The sequence below is a fragment of the Nansenia antarctica genome, assembly GCF_963989245.1.
Source record: "Nansenia antarctica genome assembly, chromosome: 18".
In the NCBI taxonomy this organism is placed as follows: domain Eukaryota; kingdom Metazoa; phylum Chordata; class Actinopteri; order Argentiniformes; family Microstomatidae; genus Nansenia; species Nansenia antarctica.
The window spans coordinates 5,946,128-5,962,113 of NC_137691.1; the positions used below are offsets into that span (position 1 = coordinate 5,946,128).

Here is a 15,986-nt window from a genome sequence, read left to right on the forward strand (position 1 = left end):
AAAAGCTTAAAAAAGCAACGTTTTCAATTAATATCGACGAAGCTACTAATCTTAACATGGACAACATCCTCAATGTCCTTGTTCAATTTTGTGATGATGATCTAGCCAAAGTAACAACACAACACCTAGTCAGCAGGAATGTAAACATCGCCAACTCGTCAGCCCTCATGCAGGAGCTCAAAGATATCCTGGAGTCCAATGGTCTTGACTGGTCACTAGTCATCAGTATTCTACTTGATGTAGATCTATTGATCTATTGTTATAGTGATAGTGGCTTAATAAGTGATGCAATCAGTTTGGCCTTAAGTGATTTAATCAGTTTGTTCTTTTAAAGACATCTACGGTAAATATATTATTTTATTTTGTATTGAGTATAAAACAGTATTAATGCATTTTAAAATTGAGACATATATTTTGTATTGACTATAAAATAGTATTAATGCATTTAAACATTGAGACAAGAAGCTGTCTTCTGTACCCGCTCTCCCAATATCTCACTCCCAATATCTCACTGTGACCCCCCTCCCCAAGAAAAAGTTTCAGGCACAGGATTTTTTTCCCACTTTAAGCCCTGATGAAGTTAGATTTGGTGAGATCACTATGGAATATTAAATCATCAATCTTTGCTCACTACATAGCCTTTCTTACCTTCAGGTGTGCATGAACTACAGGTTATCAACTGTGAAATTATATCTGTTCTCATATCGGTTCTCATATCGGTTATCGGCCACGAGAAGCGGGTAAACATCGGTTATCGGTATTGGTTGGAAAAAATACATATCGTGCATCCCTAGGCACGACCCAACAGCAATGTGCGTACATTGATACTCAATGGGCTCGTTCCCACACAGGGCCGAGGCCGGACACAGGTAGATTAGCTCAGGGTTAGCTGACAGCACCCAGGTAGATGTTAAGGGGAAATGGCTTACCTGGCTCCGATGTATCGTGGCGTGGTCCGCGGGGATACTGAACAGCCACACGTAATAGTCTTGTTAATAATTGTCCCAGGGGTTCTCTTCTAGATAAGGCGTCTCAATCAGTATTACTCTTCTCCACTCTCCACTCTCTCGACTCTCTCGACTCTCTAGGTAGCAAATGAGCACGTGTCAATATACCTTTCGAGAAACCCGCCAACAGGCAAGCCACTCCCCCATGTACCCTGGGTAGCCAATCAACACCCCCTGAGCTTACCATGACAACTAGGAACAGTTGGATCGTGACAATAGTGCGAGCTGAAACTGTTGTATCCTGTGTCTGCAGTTGAGCAATCTTTCATAAATGTTTCTCTTCCGTCCACGTCCGAGGAGGTTAGCTACAGTGCCATGGGCTGTACACTTCTCGATGACGTTAAGCACAGTGGACACAGGAACATTAAAATCTCTGGAGATGGACTTGTAAAAGCCTTGAGGTTGTTCATGCTTTTTCCACAATTTTGGTTCTCAAATCCTCTGATTCTTTACTCTTTCTATATTGCCAGCCCAGCACCTGTAACTTGCCACAGGTGAGTTTAAATACAAATTAAAGGAGCATTACATGCTTGAAATACAATTATTTCTTACAATTTTGAATAATAGTAATTCATAATAAAAGACAAATAAACAATGATTTTTGTCCAATCCATTTTTGGAGTTCTGTGTGGAAATCTGGATCAGATTTGGCTGCTATTTTGTGTTGTTCCAATGCAAACAAAAGAAATAAACACGTGAATGCCAAAGCATTTGTAATTGCGACAGTTTTCTGAGAGAAGTGGTGCATTATCTGACAGAAGCGCAAAGGGGTGCCAATATGTTTGTCCTTGACTGTACATACATGACAAACTATACTATGGTACAGGTGGGTGGGCCCAACTTGAAATGATGACAGCAAACACAAAGTGAGGGGTTTTCTTTTCTATTAGTACTGTGGATACTGTAATTGATGTATTAATTAATGGATTATTTAATTTAAGTATTATTGTTCTCACTTGGAAGTGACGGATAGGGGTAGGACATGATAAGCTTAGGCTTCATCCTACTCCCTTTCGAACAGTGATACCTGTACTGTTTTTTAATCATGTTTGAAATAAAGATTCGTTCATTCATTCATTCATTCATTCATTCATTCATTCATTCATTCATTCCTTCATTCCTTCCTTCCTTCCTTCCTTCCTTCCTTCCTTCATTCATTCGTGTGTCTGTGTGTGAAGTAGAATAAGACCATGGTGGTGAGCTGGGGCGTCTTACTTCTTTGCCGTTCTTGGTGAAGAAGACAGTCGCCTGGCCATCCTCAAAAGACTCAAAGTAGATCCCACAGCCGACGCGGTCGCCTCGGTTACACTTTGGCCCAAACTGCTGCCCAACAGTGTTGCCATTGTACAGCCTGTGGGACGGCAGAGAGAGAGAGAGGGGTGAGGCTGAGCCGGCTGAGCTGGGCCGAGCCGCACCTGGCAGTCACACAAGTATACCTCTGGGTACCTCAGTCTGGACATGAACACATGAACACTTGATCTTTGCACTTCTTATATTTATATTATTTATGACTCTTGCAACAATGATGTTGGTTTGCACTGTCTTGTCCTGTCTTGCACCTGTCCTGCTGTAATCCGTGCTCCACTGTCCCAAACCAAATTCCTAACATGTTTACATGTCATGGCAATAAAGTCTTCTGATTCTGATTCTGATTCTGGGTATCTCTCAGCCGTTGGCAAAACAGGTCAGAGGTATGGAAAATAATGCAAAATCAATCTGGCGTTCTAGATGAATGTTCGAGCCGGGCTACATTAAAGAATGAAACGTGTAGCCTTGTGTCAACAATTCTAGGCAGAAAACGATGGCTGCTGAAACAGGGAGGGGCTCGCCACATACTTGCCGTCGTCAGCGTGGTAGGCTACGGAGTGAGGGAGCCAGCCCGGCTGATGGTCCAGCTTGTAGTGCTGAGGCACCAGACCCACGGCGATCATCCCCCGCACTCCCGTGTCAACGATTGTCACCTAAAAGCGAGCACAGAACGCTGTACTTAAACGCCATGACAACCCCATAGGCTGATCTATGAGTAACTCAGCTTTGTTTGTAACAAGCAAGAAGAAGAAGAAAGAAAAGAAAAAAGTGCACATTCATATTTCCTGGAGGGGGTGACAGACAGCTGTTCGTGAGCACCTGCGACTGGGTCCGCACTTTTCCGACTGACAGCGATTAATTATGACATCATGCCCAGGGGACAGCAATCAGAACACTGACAGATCCGAGAGCTCTGAAAAGGGGAAACCATTATGTCCTTCCCCATGACTCACTACTATTCCCTCAAGTGTGTGAGAAAATAATCGTCAAGTCACTGTGTCACTGTGTTATGTTCCGAGTCCTTTTTCTGAGCCTGATAATCCTTAGATTGCTGTGATGAAAGAGCAAGAGGCAGGGCTGGACAAAATGGGGAAACCTCATCTGCAAAAATGAGTCTAAAGCCTCATAATAAAGCAAAAGCTTCCGAACACCAAATACAAGAAGCTTGGATTAAGTTAAAACGTGCAGTTACATGATTGATGGAGAGCATCACTGTTTTGGCACTGATCGTTTTTAAAACACGGGATGATTTAAGTCGACGTGTCAAAAACACAAGAAGACGAATTGAAAAAGGGGGAAAAATTATTGGCTTCGGTCATGTGTTTCATAAACAGGCTGGTGTTTTATTCGTTTTAAGGTGTGTCATTCCTAAAAAGTTGGGATATGATTTCCCTTTCATTACAGTTAAAGAATTGTGTGGGCAAGCAGTCAGACACTCATTATGTCTGCCCAATCAATCCTCCCAACGTTTCAGACAGAACCAGGACTCCTTCACCGGACCTCCAATACCCACTCACCCGGCCCTGGCGTACCCTCAAGAAGCCAGTCTACACACCAGACCTCTCCCTCTCCCACAATGTACAGCCAAGTCCTCCTTCTTTTCCCGAGCTTTCCCAAAACCCAGGACGCGTTTTATGAGCCGGCTGTCTTTATAATTTAGTCTGGAGGGATTCGCATAAAAAAAATATATAATAAAAAAAATGTTCTGATGAATAACTGGGGAGTTATGTTGCACACACCACATTCTTTTCAACTGGGAAAACTACCATGTTTGATCCGTTTGTCAGATCATTTGTTACAAAGAAAAGAGGGTCCAATAATAACACGTTTTTTGGGCTGGTCTACAAACTATTTTTACTCCAGTTTCTCAGCTATATTTAGCAGCTGTGCGAGCCTTTTGAGCCCGGGCGGCAGTTAATCAAGAGGGTGTGAGTCTCGATGGGCTCACTCAGACTTGCGATGCACTTGAACAAGGCTCTTGAACTGTCAAGAACGATACAATGGCAAGTGTGGGAGCTGCTACACCTTAAAAAAACAACGTGTGCTACTTGTGAAACTTGAAAGACAGGGATACTATAGTGTCTGATATGTGTTATGTCAAACAATGCAGCATGACACATAGAGAGGATATGGCTGGAAGTGAACCACAAAACACACATAGTCTACCAATACCAATGAGTCAGGGACGTCTAAAACCAGAGAGCGACCTAAAAGGCAAATGTTTCCCGTAGCGTTAGTTAGGCGTAGTTAGTTTACAGGCAATACTGTCAGTAGAGTTCTGGTTACTACTTAACAAACAGTTGTCCGGTCTCTATATTTACCCCATTTAGCTAATTCTCTAAACAATAAAGAAACATGACTTTCTACATTTTTACATTTTTGGCATTTAGCAGACGCCTTATTCCAAAGCGACTTACAATCAATACATTTGAATACTAAGCAAGTGAATCATCAATCCACCAGTCGTAGCAGGAAGAGTAATCCAGCTCAGGCCCGGGGCCATTGATAGAAGGAAAAACCTTCTCCTATCACCTTCTTCTAAACCTAGATTTCTTTTTCTACAACTAACAGCTGTCTGATAAGTGTTGTGAAGTGTTGCTGATTGATTAAAACACCAGCGCCTCACGTCTGGATGCCATGTGATCAGCACATCCCACAACACGACCCCCGGAGACAGTTTGCTGTGAAGATATGCCAACATGTCACAAGAGTATTTTCATACAGCCAACATGTTCCGCTACATATGTTCCCCATACTGTACATAGGTGCCTTAACTGTAGCTATATAGCTCAGACGGGATGAGTGGCAACCCAGTGGACCCCAATTGAAATCAAGGACCCCAATTGAAATAAGCCAGTGACTTTCTTGGGTTTTTATCCTTTTAGTTGACCTTGTATGTAATATGTACTTTCATGTACCTACTTCTGCAAATCTTCTAATAAAGTTTTCAATCAATCAATCAAAGTGAGTACGTAGTTACTAGAGACAATGCCAGTTAAACTGTACCATTGGTTCCCTCTCCAGCTAGGGCAGGGGTCGGCAACCCGCGGCTCCGGAGCCGCATGCTGCTCTTTTGCCCATCTTCAGTGGCTCCCTGTGGCTTTGACCACAAATGGAAATTAACGATTATTTATTTTTTACGTTGCCGCGTCTCTCTCCTTGAACTACAACTCCCTGTTTATGCTGTAATGTTGTACGAGGGCCAATAGGATTCGGATATGTTGGCACATGACTAGTATTATACATTTTGACTGGACCCAACATGAGACTGGATGTGACAGGTTTTTTTCAAGAGTAGACCTATATCCACAGGGATTGACGAAGTACTGCGGCAGGCAAAGCAAGAAACTATCCACATAGATTTATATACAGACATCGGCGACGCACATCGATGAACGGGAGCTTCCCTGTGAGCGCTATTTGCCTACTTTTAAATGCAAAAAGCGGCTTGTCTTTAGCTCAAACCGTTTCCGAATTATGAACTTCTAAAGAAGGTATGATATTTGAGAGTGCCGGCGTTCCTGTGGGTCTGAGAGGGTTTAACTTAAAATAGTGAAAAGAGGACGAGGGAGGCTAGTTTTCATTTGGTACTGTAGTCTACAGTCTGTAGATTTGTCTATTTTTTGGCTGATCTCTTGGTTTGCTCACTTCCTCCGGATGAAATTACAAACTTATCCATATTTTTTCTCAGGCTAGTATAGCCAGATAAAAGTAGCAACCCACCTGTTAAAAGGCACCAGGAGAATACACGAAATTGCATCTACTCTGTTAAAAAAATGAACCCCCCAGACCCCCTTTACGCTATCCTAGTGTTTCACTTTTGTAAAGCACAATACGTTTGCATTCGGTTGTATGCGCTAAGGCTTATGTATTTCTAGCCTACTTAGTAATTTTGATAGTAGGCTAATATTATAGCTTATATAGACACTTACAGCATGTGTTGCCTTCATTATAAGGCTTATATAAGGCTTTAAAAAAAATTGCGGCTCCAGACAGATTCATATTATTTTTTTTGGGTCCAATATGGCTCTTTCAACATTCAAGGTTGCCGACCCCTGAGCTAGGGGAACCCCAATAGTGATCTGAGGGTACTGTACCTCGAAATAGCAGTTTTCTTTCGATAACGGCCGAGGAGCCACGAAGCATCCGACTTCATCCGAGTTCCCTTGGTAACTGTAACAGAACGAGAGTGAAACAGCAATTTATTTTATTTGTCATTCTCTTTAATTCAGCCTATAATTTACCCAATTGCCCCTGTTGTATGAAATGTGCTATACAAATAAACTTGCCTTGCCTTGCCTATTTGAATGTGTGAAAACTGTTCTTCAACTTGAATAATGAATGGCCATAACGAATAATACTGTAAGATCATCATCAAGCCATGCATCGAGGTGGCATGACAAAGGGTGTAAATGGGTGTCTTGTCAAGTGTAAGAGGGACGAATCCACACCCTCACCTCATCCCCCATGAGCAGTACTCAAGTTGTAAAAGAAAATCTGGGGGGATGGTGTATCTTATCATATGAGGACAATTTTAGCATCCCCACAGCGCCAGTGACTTCAGTGTCAGTGACTTGGTAAAAAATGTCATTGCATGTGTGCGTGCCCCCCCTCCTCGCCCACAGTATTTTTACTCAATATGCGCGAAACTAAATGTTGAAATAGCAGTAATACCACGTTCATTGATAAAATGACATAAGACATGGAAAGGGGGGGTGGCAGTTTTAGAAGGGGGATGATTTTGACCGTTTTTATTTCAGGGGGGATGCCATCCCCCCTCATCCCCCCTCAACTCTCCTGCTGCCCACGTGACCCACCTGAGGATGTGTCCGTCCCTCAGCATCCTTTTGAACCTCTCGCGGTAACCTCTCACCGCCCGGATGTCCCGGATTCTCCTTCTCCAGTTCAGGAGGCGGTAGTGGAGGTTGATGTCGTCCATTACTTACCTGAGAGAACAGAGAAAGCGTAGAGACAGAGTGAAGCTACTTTAACGTACTCTTAAGATACCACCTTAAACAGTGAAAATGCCATAATCTATTTTGCATTATTATTCAAAATTTGATGTTGATTGGATATTCCTATCTTGAGATATTTAAGTTTATACATCTCAATAGTAGTCAATTTATGCCAATTTTTTACTGCCATTCTGGTGCCGTCTGAATAGGAGATTTACATTGCATGTCCAGCGACATTTTTGACCGTCACAGCTGAACTTCAATCTGCAATATCTCGGGATTGGTAAAACATAAATACATGAATTAAATTGCGTTGTTTCTGGAAGACTTTAATACATCACATGGTATAGACAGATAAACTCAGAAAACAAGTCTTATTTTATGCCCCTAACACCCTAATAATCTAGCTAAAGATTAAGCAGGTAACCAGAATCATAGGTGAGATATCAGGTTTTTTGATTGATTGAAAACTTTATTAGAAGATTTGCAGAAGTAGGTACATGAATGTACATATTACATACAAGGTCAACTAACAGGATAAAAACCCAAGAAAGCCACTGGCTTATTTCAATTGGGGTCCTTGATTAGTGACTAGTTGGGTAAAGTTAGGTAAAGACAAACCGAGACAGAGGGCAGAGCTGTCAGGGGCCGTGTTCGGAATGGTATACTAGCATACTGCATACTAGCATACTCAATGAGTATATACTGCATACTGCCTACTAAATTCATAATTAGTATGCGAAAACCAGCCGACCGTTTACACAGTATGCATACTGCCTCCCAGAATGCATTTCGCCGGGAGAGGCGAATTTAAACCTCCATTCTAAACCTCCATTAGCTAAAATATGTAATTTTCTCGCATACTCAAATATCGCATACTATACAGTGTGAACGCACTACATACTCAAAATCTACGTCATATCTAGTATGAGTAGTATGCTAGTATGCCATTCCGAACACAGCCAGGGACTTTTCAACATCAGACAGCAGAAAGCAGCAGTACTAGTTAGGCTGGCTTATACTACATAATCTCTCACACGTCCCTGTCACAATTAACCTGTAACATTTACATGTTACACATTACAAACCCCGATAAAACAAGTTCCTCACCTGATCTCCCTGGGACTGTTCCTGGGCCACTGTGCCCACACATTCGCTCTTGTTTACAAACCTCCCGAACCTGAAACTGTCTGTCGATCTCCATCAACGCACATTCCACATACGGCGCATTCTAATGACATCATGATACACGCACGATAGAGAGAGAGAGAGTCAATCCCCGTGCACATCTCCGTGCACAATCCGTGCACATTGTGACTGTGTAAATGTTTTATATCTGTATTGTGAATTGTATAGGGGACCAAAATAAACATTCTCATTCATTCTCATTCATTTCTCATCTCGGGCCAGACAAGTCACTTTATTTTTTATTATTTTTTATGTAACATTTATTTGGTATATAAATGGTGTTCGTTCACTTGCTGTGTGTGTGTGTGTGTGTGTGTGTGTGTGTGTGTGTATGCGTGTGTGTGTGTGTGTGTGTGTGTGTGTGTGTGTGTGTGTGTGTGTGTGCTTACTAGTACTGGCCATCCCTCCTGCTGTAATAATAATATTATGTTGCTGTGTGTGCGTGTGTGTGTGTGTGTGTGTGTGTGTGTGTGTGTGTGTGTGTGTGTGCGCGTGTGTGTGTGTGTGTGTATGTGTGTGTGTGTGTGTGTGTGTGTGTGTGTGTGTGTATGGGTGGGTGTGTATTTGGGTGCGTAAGAAAGAAAGGGAGAGAGAGAGAGAGAGAATTGAGGTGATATTATAAGAGGAAAATTCTTCTTCTTAAGCTACCGTAATTAAGTGTTGGCGGCGCATATGAGGAATCCTTGATTACTTAATAGGCTGCTGCAGTAGTAAGGTGGGAGAGAGGACTTCCCTGGGTTACAAAAGAACCTGCCACAGACTCTGGCACCCTGTAAGGAACATTTAGGATTGTGAAACATGGTTTTTAGACTGTGAAGTGGTGGGAACACTGGACAGCCAGCACATTTCCCAGGCAGCAGATTTCCCTGCCAGCATTAATTTACCGTATGTTATGGGTTGCCAGATTGGCTGCAGCATCAACAGTTTTTGTAAAAAAAAAACATTTTTATTTAACTGTTACCCTTAAATAAGTCCCATTTAAAAGTGGTGGTCCCCCCTCTAAAATGCTTAGTCCATTGCTGTGACACACACAGTGAGGAATGTATTTCCTGTGATGGAAGAATGAATCACTGGTTTTGGTCATCTGTCTCTAAGTCCCTTCCATTGAATGGCACTCCTGAAATCTGTCAGTCTATGTCATTTGATCAGATTGTTTGCCTGCAGTTCTACGTCATCACGCTATGTTATATGATGCAATGATATTTGTTATTCTAGCCATGGCAACTGCAAAATGTAAACATTCTATTTGATTGGAGCATTTAGCTATCGATGAGTGACTAATGAATGACTTATTCCTTCCTTCCAAATTCCTTGATAATTTACTGTACATTCCAACACCATCTTATTGTTGCCCAAAGCCATGCAGGTAATTTCATTACAAAGTACTACACAATTGCCTTACAAAAACAAAAAAGATGAAAAAGATTACAATGAATGTCTGTTCACACAACAATAATTGTCTTCAATTAATACAATGTGCCACATCCCATTCTTCCATCACAACAATACAGTATTTTTAGGCTTATCAATAATTACACTTATGAAAATATTGTGGAGTGGAAAAACTACTGGAAATGTTGAACAACAGTCATTATTCATTATGGCGCATGGACTAACCCTACCCTATCCTACCAGGCACTGGTGAAGAAAAGGCGTGTGTGTGTGTGTCAGAGAAAGGGAAGTGGGGGTGTGCTCGATCATTTGGAAATGAGAGGGGAGACTAATATTTCTCTCTCTCTCTCTCTTCCCCTCCCCCTCCCTCTTCCTCCACCTTTTTGGCTCTTTAAAAGCTGCTGTTGGTAGTGTCTGCCTGCTCCATTATCATTCTGTCCTAGCTGGAGGGGGTTCCTATCCACTCTGCCTCTCGTCTTATAACCAACAGACAGTGGAACTCAGCTGAAGCAGTAGAGTAGTAGAGGGAAAGGGAGAAAAAGAGAGAGAAATAAGAATAAACCTCCAGCAATTGCTCTACATCAAATATACCTACTGTAGCTGAAATTTAAAAACGAATAGGACTCTCCGGGACTATTACTACCTGTTACTGTACTGGGTTGGACAACGTGTGAAAACGTGAGGGGATAGAAAATGCTTCTGTACTCTGACACCTTGGCCCTGCTCTTCCTGCAGCTTGCCCTCGCCAGCCCGTGGACAGCGGCGGCCTCCCGTCTGAACGCGCTCAAGGGGTGTCCCTCCTGTAAGGGCTCCCTGGGGGCCAAGGCGGGCCCCCCCGCGCAGAAGACACAGCAGCAGTCCGGGGAGCACAGCAGCAGCAGCAGCGGCAGCACCTCCATCCTCGCCATGGGAGAGCCGTGCGGGGTCTACACCCTGAGCTGTGCCCGGGGACTCCGCTGCACCCCCTCGCAGGCGGACCCCAGCCCGCTCCGGGCCCTGCTCCAGGGCAGGGGGGTCTGCAGCAACGCCAGCAGCACCGGCCCGGCTGAGAGGCCCCAGCCTACAGGTAAGCCGCCCATGACATGTTTTTTAAAAAATGTATATATATATTTGAAGGCATTTCTGCCTTTAATTGGGATATAGGGACAGTAGAGACTGAAAGGATTAGGTGAGAGAGAGGAGGGATGACATGCAGGATAGGTCGATGGCCGGAATCAAACCAGGAACCTTGCAATGACATGACATGTTTTAAAGCCTTGGTTAATGACACCCATGGGGTGTGCAGGCTTTACCTCATCACTACACTATGATGGTGTTAACACTGGGCTGGGACAAAAAGCTGCACACCCTGGAGATTGAGGAACACTGGTGTAGAGCACTGTCTTTACTGTGCTGTGAATAACTGTTTATGGTGGGGAGGAGGGGGGTACTCCAAACTAAACTAACTTCTTCTTCTTCTTCTTCTTCTTTTTCTTCTTCCTCTTCTTCTTCTTCTTGTAGACCCAGAATACATTGTTTTGGAATGTTTCTTTCATTCAATAACCTAAACAATTGTCTATGAATCATGAAACAACTGGCAGCCAATTTCCAGGTCTCCAGGGGTTTAATAAAAGATGAAAACATTGATATGGACAATCTGTTTTATGTGCAAATCTGTAATGATGATCAATGATTCTATTAACGGGTCATATCTAAGAAATCTGTCATTAATCTGTCATCAATCTGTGTACTAAAATATGCAGTTTCTGTTTTTGTCTCCAGCTTCTTCAGACCCGACAGCCAGTGAAGACCTGGAGAAGGTAAAGTCCCTCACACATATTTCTTAATCAGACATGTAGCCTAATTGTGCTTGTAGATCATAGGAGGATTGTGTTATGAAATAGGGATTACAATAGAACAATTACCTTTGAATTTGTGGTTCCTGCGATTTAATCTAAAACCTCTCTCTCTCCCTCCCTCCCTCTTCTCTCTCTAGGCTCCATGTCGAAGGCTGCTGAACACAGTTCTTAAAGGTGTGGAGATCCTCGTCTTCCAATCAGACCGGGACATCTACATGCCCAACTGTGACAGACGTGGGTTCTTCAGAAAGAAGCAGGTGGGTTTAGAAACAGGTGTGTGTGTGTATGTGTGTGTGTGTGTGTGTGTGTGTGTGTGTGTGTGTGTGTGTGTGTGTGTGCGTGTGTGTGGGTGCGTGTGTGTGAGCGTGTGCGTGTGTGTGTGTGTGTGTGTGTGTGTGTGTGTGTGCGTGTGTGTGTGTGTGTGTGTGTGTGTGTGTGTGTGGGCGCGTGTGCATGTGTGTGTGTGTGTGCGTGTGTGCGTGTGTGTGTATGTGGGCGCGTGTGCATGTGTGCGAATGTGTGTATGTGTGAGTGTGTGTGCATGTGTGTTTCAAAATTTGGTGTCGAATCAAAAAAGCTAAGTGCTGTCTCTGTGTCTCTGTGTCCCCCCAGTGCCGGTCCTCTAGGGGCATGCAGCGCGGGCACTGCTGGTGTGTGGATGAGAACGGCACAGCGAAGCCGTCACGCACGAGCCCGGAAGGCAGTCTGTTGTGTGACCACGCATGATACGACAATGCCCCACTTCATCCTGGTGGAGTGAAGATCGGATGGATGAGAGACAGAGGAGGACACACAAAGAGGAATGAGAAGCTTTAAAAAAGTGCTGGACACTACCTTGCCCTAAGTCAGGAATCAAATATTTAATCTATGGCTGTCAAAGACCATGCTACCTAAATGCACCATACAGTACTTCCAGTTGTATTTCTCTTGGAGGTGTCCACCTATACTTAGTTTGGTCTTATAGCGCCCTCTAGTGATGAAAACAATCGTATACAGTAGTAAAGATCAACAAAAGAGGTTTTTGCCGAATACAGCATCTGCGGGTTATTCCATCAACGTCACCAAAGGAAAATCCGGGTTTTACTCGCGAGACTTTCCTTTTAGACATTGATGGAATACCCCCCTGGTTTTTGACTGGAAGTGTGTGTAATATTGTACTACATTAGATATGCAGCTTTTGTTTTCATTTCAACATCTGCATACCGTCTTATTTATATGCAGAGATTTGAGTAAATTATCTTATCTTATCTTACAGATATCTTTATTATCTGTGTTTATGTTAACTAACTGGGGAGGTATACAGTGTATACACTGTGTAGGAGACTATCTGTATGTAACACATACATGACAACTGACAAGCCTAGGAAGCCCTAATGCTATATCCGCTGTCTGCCCTATGATATGGGCAGAGATCTGTGCCACTAGAATCTTAATCTGAATTACTGACTTAGAATTTGAATTGCTCAATTTGAATATTTGTTTTTACTTTGAATCACATAATTTGAATTTGTATTCAATTCAGTTATTCAAGTTAAACAATACAAATTCAAATTATGTGATTCAAAGTCATTTTTTTATTCAACGTAATTTTTTTATTAAAATTGAGCAATTCAAATTCAAAGTCAGTAATTCAGATTCAGATTCTAGTGGCACATATCTCTGGCCATACTATGACTCTGAAACTACGCACTTCCTTATCAGAACGGCTCATGATTCAAGCTCCAAGCACGACTGGAGAACCTCCAGCCTTGTGTTGTTGTTGTATTTTGTTTCCTTTTTTTTTTTTTTACTATAGATAAAGTCTTTTTTTATAAATATGGAGCGAAATCTGATTTATTATTTAATTCATTCATTAAGTATGTATTTTTTTAAATATTATTTTTTTGCATGTTATTTAAATGTGACAAATTATTCTATGCCTTACTTACTTGTACCATATGATCTTTTAATGCTTTTCTATTTATGTTGGTCATTTTAAATAAGACAGTAAATGTGACTTTTTCTAACCTATGAAATCACGAGTGGAAAGCACAATGGATGAAAACTGACAGTTATGTTTAAAAGATGTTGAACATTCTTACCTGCTGGTGTAACAGACATTTTGAGCCATTTCACACACGCCTCGTAACTTGAGAACAACCCAGACCCAGGGTTAAACAAAAACCTGTTTATTTCTCAAAACAACATTGCAGTGGCGGTAATAGCTGGGAATGTGCATTTAATCCAAAAATCCTTTGTCACATGACCAGGAACCAAGAGAATTAGAGCATAGTTAGCTCAGAGAGTTAGAGCGTTTGATCCTTTATGTCCATTGCCTTCTTAGACACAAACTTGAAATGTTAATAAAGGCAAACACACATACTCCAAACAGCTAAAAGGAATGTATTCAATGTATGCTGGTGAGTCAATTAATTTGCATCTGACTTTATACCCCACCCCACCCCTACACACACACAAACACAAACACACACACACACACACACACACACACACACACAAACACACACAGACACACACACACACACTGATACAAAGACTGTATTGTTCCAATCCCTAAAATTAAATAATGAACTAACTTGGTTACAAAACCAACCTCGACAACGGATCCACTCCATTTGTCTGGAGTAACAGGGAATGACAATAGAGAATGTCACAAAACAAACTGAACAACGTGTAATAATAATAAATATAACCGCAAGCGGCAATGGGGCGTGTTCCTACAGATATGCCCTCGTAACCATAAATGGGGTGAGATTGACAGACACGGGGTAGATCTACAGACAGGTTGTAGATTGACAGATAGGGGGTAGACCTACAGACAGGTTGTAGATTGACAGATAGGGGGTAGACCTACAGACAGGTTATAGATTGACAGATAGGGGGTAGACCTACAGACAGGGGAGTAGACCACTCACCTAATATGGGCCAAGTTGAACTCATGATATACTAAGCTATGATATTATGAAGTACCCTAGGACCACGGGCCTGTAAGGTACCAGTCACCTAATTATGGCCTGATATACATAGGCTACTATGCTATGATGATAATATACATTAAGCGTAAATATGAAAATGCATTGTGGATTAACCTTCCCCGGTTAATGACCATGTTGTGTAGTTTATGTCAAGCATTTCACTACTTATAATGTGCTTACACTATATTCTGCAAGTCTAGCATAGTATACCACCCCCATCTGACTGAATCAGGTAAAGCGGTCATGAGAAGATTAGTTTTAAAGTGCTATATTAGCATTAGCCTTAAACCCTAACCCAAAAAGTTTTTTTTGTTTTTTGTTTTTTTGAGATATCTGGAAGTGCTTCAACATGGTAACACATTATAGCGCCAAGATACATTGTTAATCAGACATGGGAGGTATATGTTTTCAATATATTTATAGAATATGTTAAGTGATATGAACCAGAGTAAAGTTGTCTGTGTAGGCTGTAGGCTATTTGTGAATGATATATAATGTTAAGCTGAATGGAATCAATATACAGCATAGAGGCAATGACAAGGTTAGTGAATGAGTGAAGCAACATAAAATAAAGAGTCACTAGAAAGGGGGAAATCATACATTTTCATCCAACGGAGTGGAAATGCCAGCATTCTGAAGTTAATTATTCACTTTTGGTTATTATAGCGCCACCTATGGTCTAATCATGGTTATTCTTTCTGCCATAGTTACTGATGCTCTCTAGTTGTGGCATGCACATTCATAGCATTTTTGGTCAAGGACTTTTTTTGCGCTGACCAAAGCGGCCAAAGCGAAGTATACCACCAATAACAATAGTAATAATAATAATAATAATAATAATAATAATAATAATTTTAAAAAGGCGTGTTAAGGCAACAGAAAGTTTAACGTTTCTTGCCATCAGAGATAGGGTATAAGATCCAGCCAACATTCTTGATGTACAACGACTTGATCTCATTTTTGTCACTAGAAAAGGTGAAATATTCATTAAGAGGCTCGATAGCGAATTTCTATAAAAGATGGCAACCTATCATTTCTTATATAAATACTCTTTCCTCTCTGGATCCCAATTGATTAATTTGTTTATTGTTTGAGGTGAGCACCCAGTGTATTTTCTCCCTGTTTCATTTCATTTCATTTACTATGTTTTTTTTTTTACTTTTTTATTACAATATTTATTTTGCTTGTTAGTTTTTTTTAACTTATTATTTATTTATTTTTAATTTTTGTCTTGTTTTGTCTCTCACTTGAGAGTTTGGGCTGGGTGGGTGTTTAGGGGGTAAAAAAAATAAAGAAAAGAAAGGTGTTCTAGTTCTCTGTTCG

At 41.7% G+C, this 15,986-nt stretch overlaps 3 protein-coding genes across 4 annotated transcripts in view; 1 reads left to right on the forward strand and 2 right to left on the reverse strand.

The window, feature by feature from the left end:
- Window positions 1-7,254, reverse strand: part of LOC308173296 (SPRY domain-containing protein 3-like) — a gene marked incomplete at both ends in the record, with an annotated part of 38,068 nt that extends 30,814 nt beyond the window's left edge. Inside the window, 4 exons of the mRNA XM_080548301.1 lie at window positions 2,223-2,358; window positions 2,844-2,968; window positions 6,413-6,488; window positions 7,133-7,254. Coding sequence (XP_080404427.1) covers window positions 2,223-2,358; window positions 2,844-2,968; window positions 6,413-6,488; window positions 7,133-7,254 — 459 coding nt within the window. The remainder of the gene's footprint in view (window positions 1-2,222; window positions 2,359-2,843; window positions 2,969-6,412; window positions 6,489-7,132) is intronic.
- Window positions 1-15,986, reverse strand: part of cdk4 (cyclin dependent kinase 4) — a 359,603-nt gene that overhangs the window by 255,874 nt on the left and 87,743 nt on the right. The window lies entirely within an intron of this gene.
- On the forward strand, window positions 10,544-12,414 carry LOC308173685 (insulin-like growth factor-binding protein 6; the record flags this gene model as incomplete). Its single annotated transcript, XM_080548729.1, has 4 exons — window positions 10,544-10,916; window positions 11,612-11,649; window positions 11,826-11,945; window positions 12,301-12,414. The coding sequence occupies 4 exons, from the start codon at window positions 10,544-10,546 to the stop codon at window positions 12,412-12,414; spliced, it is 645 nt and encodes a 214-aa protein (XP_080404855.1).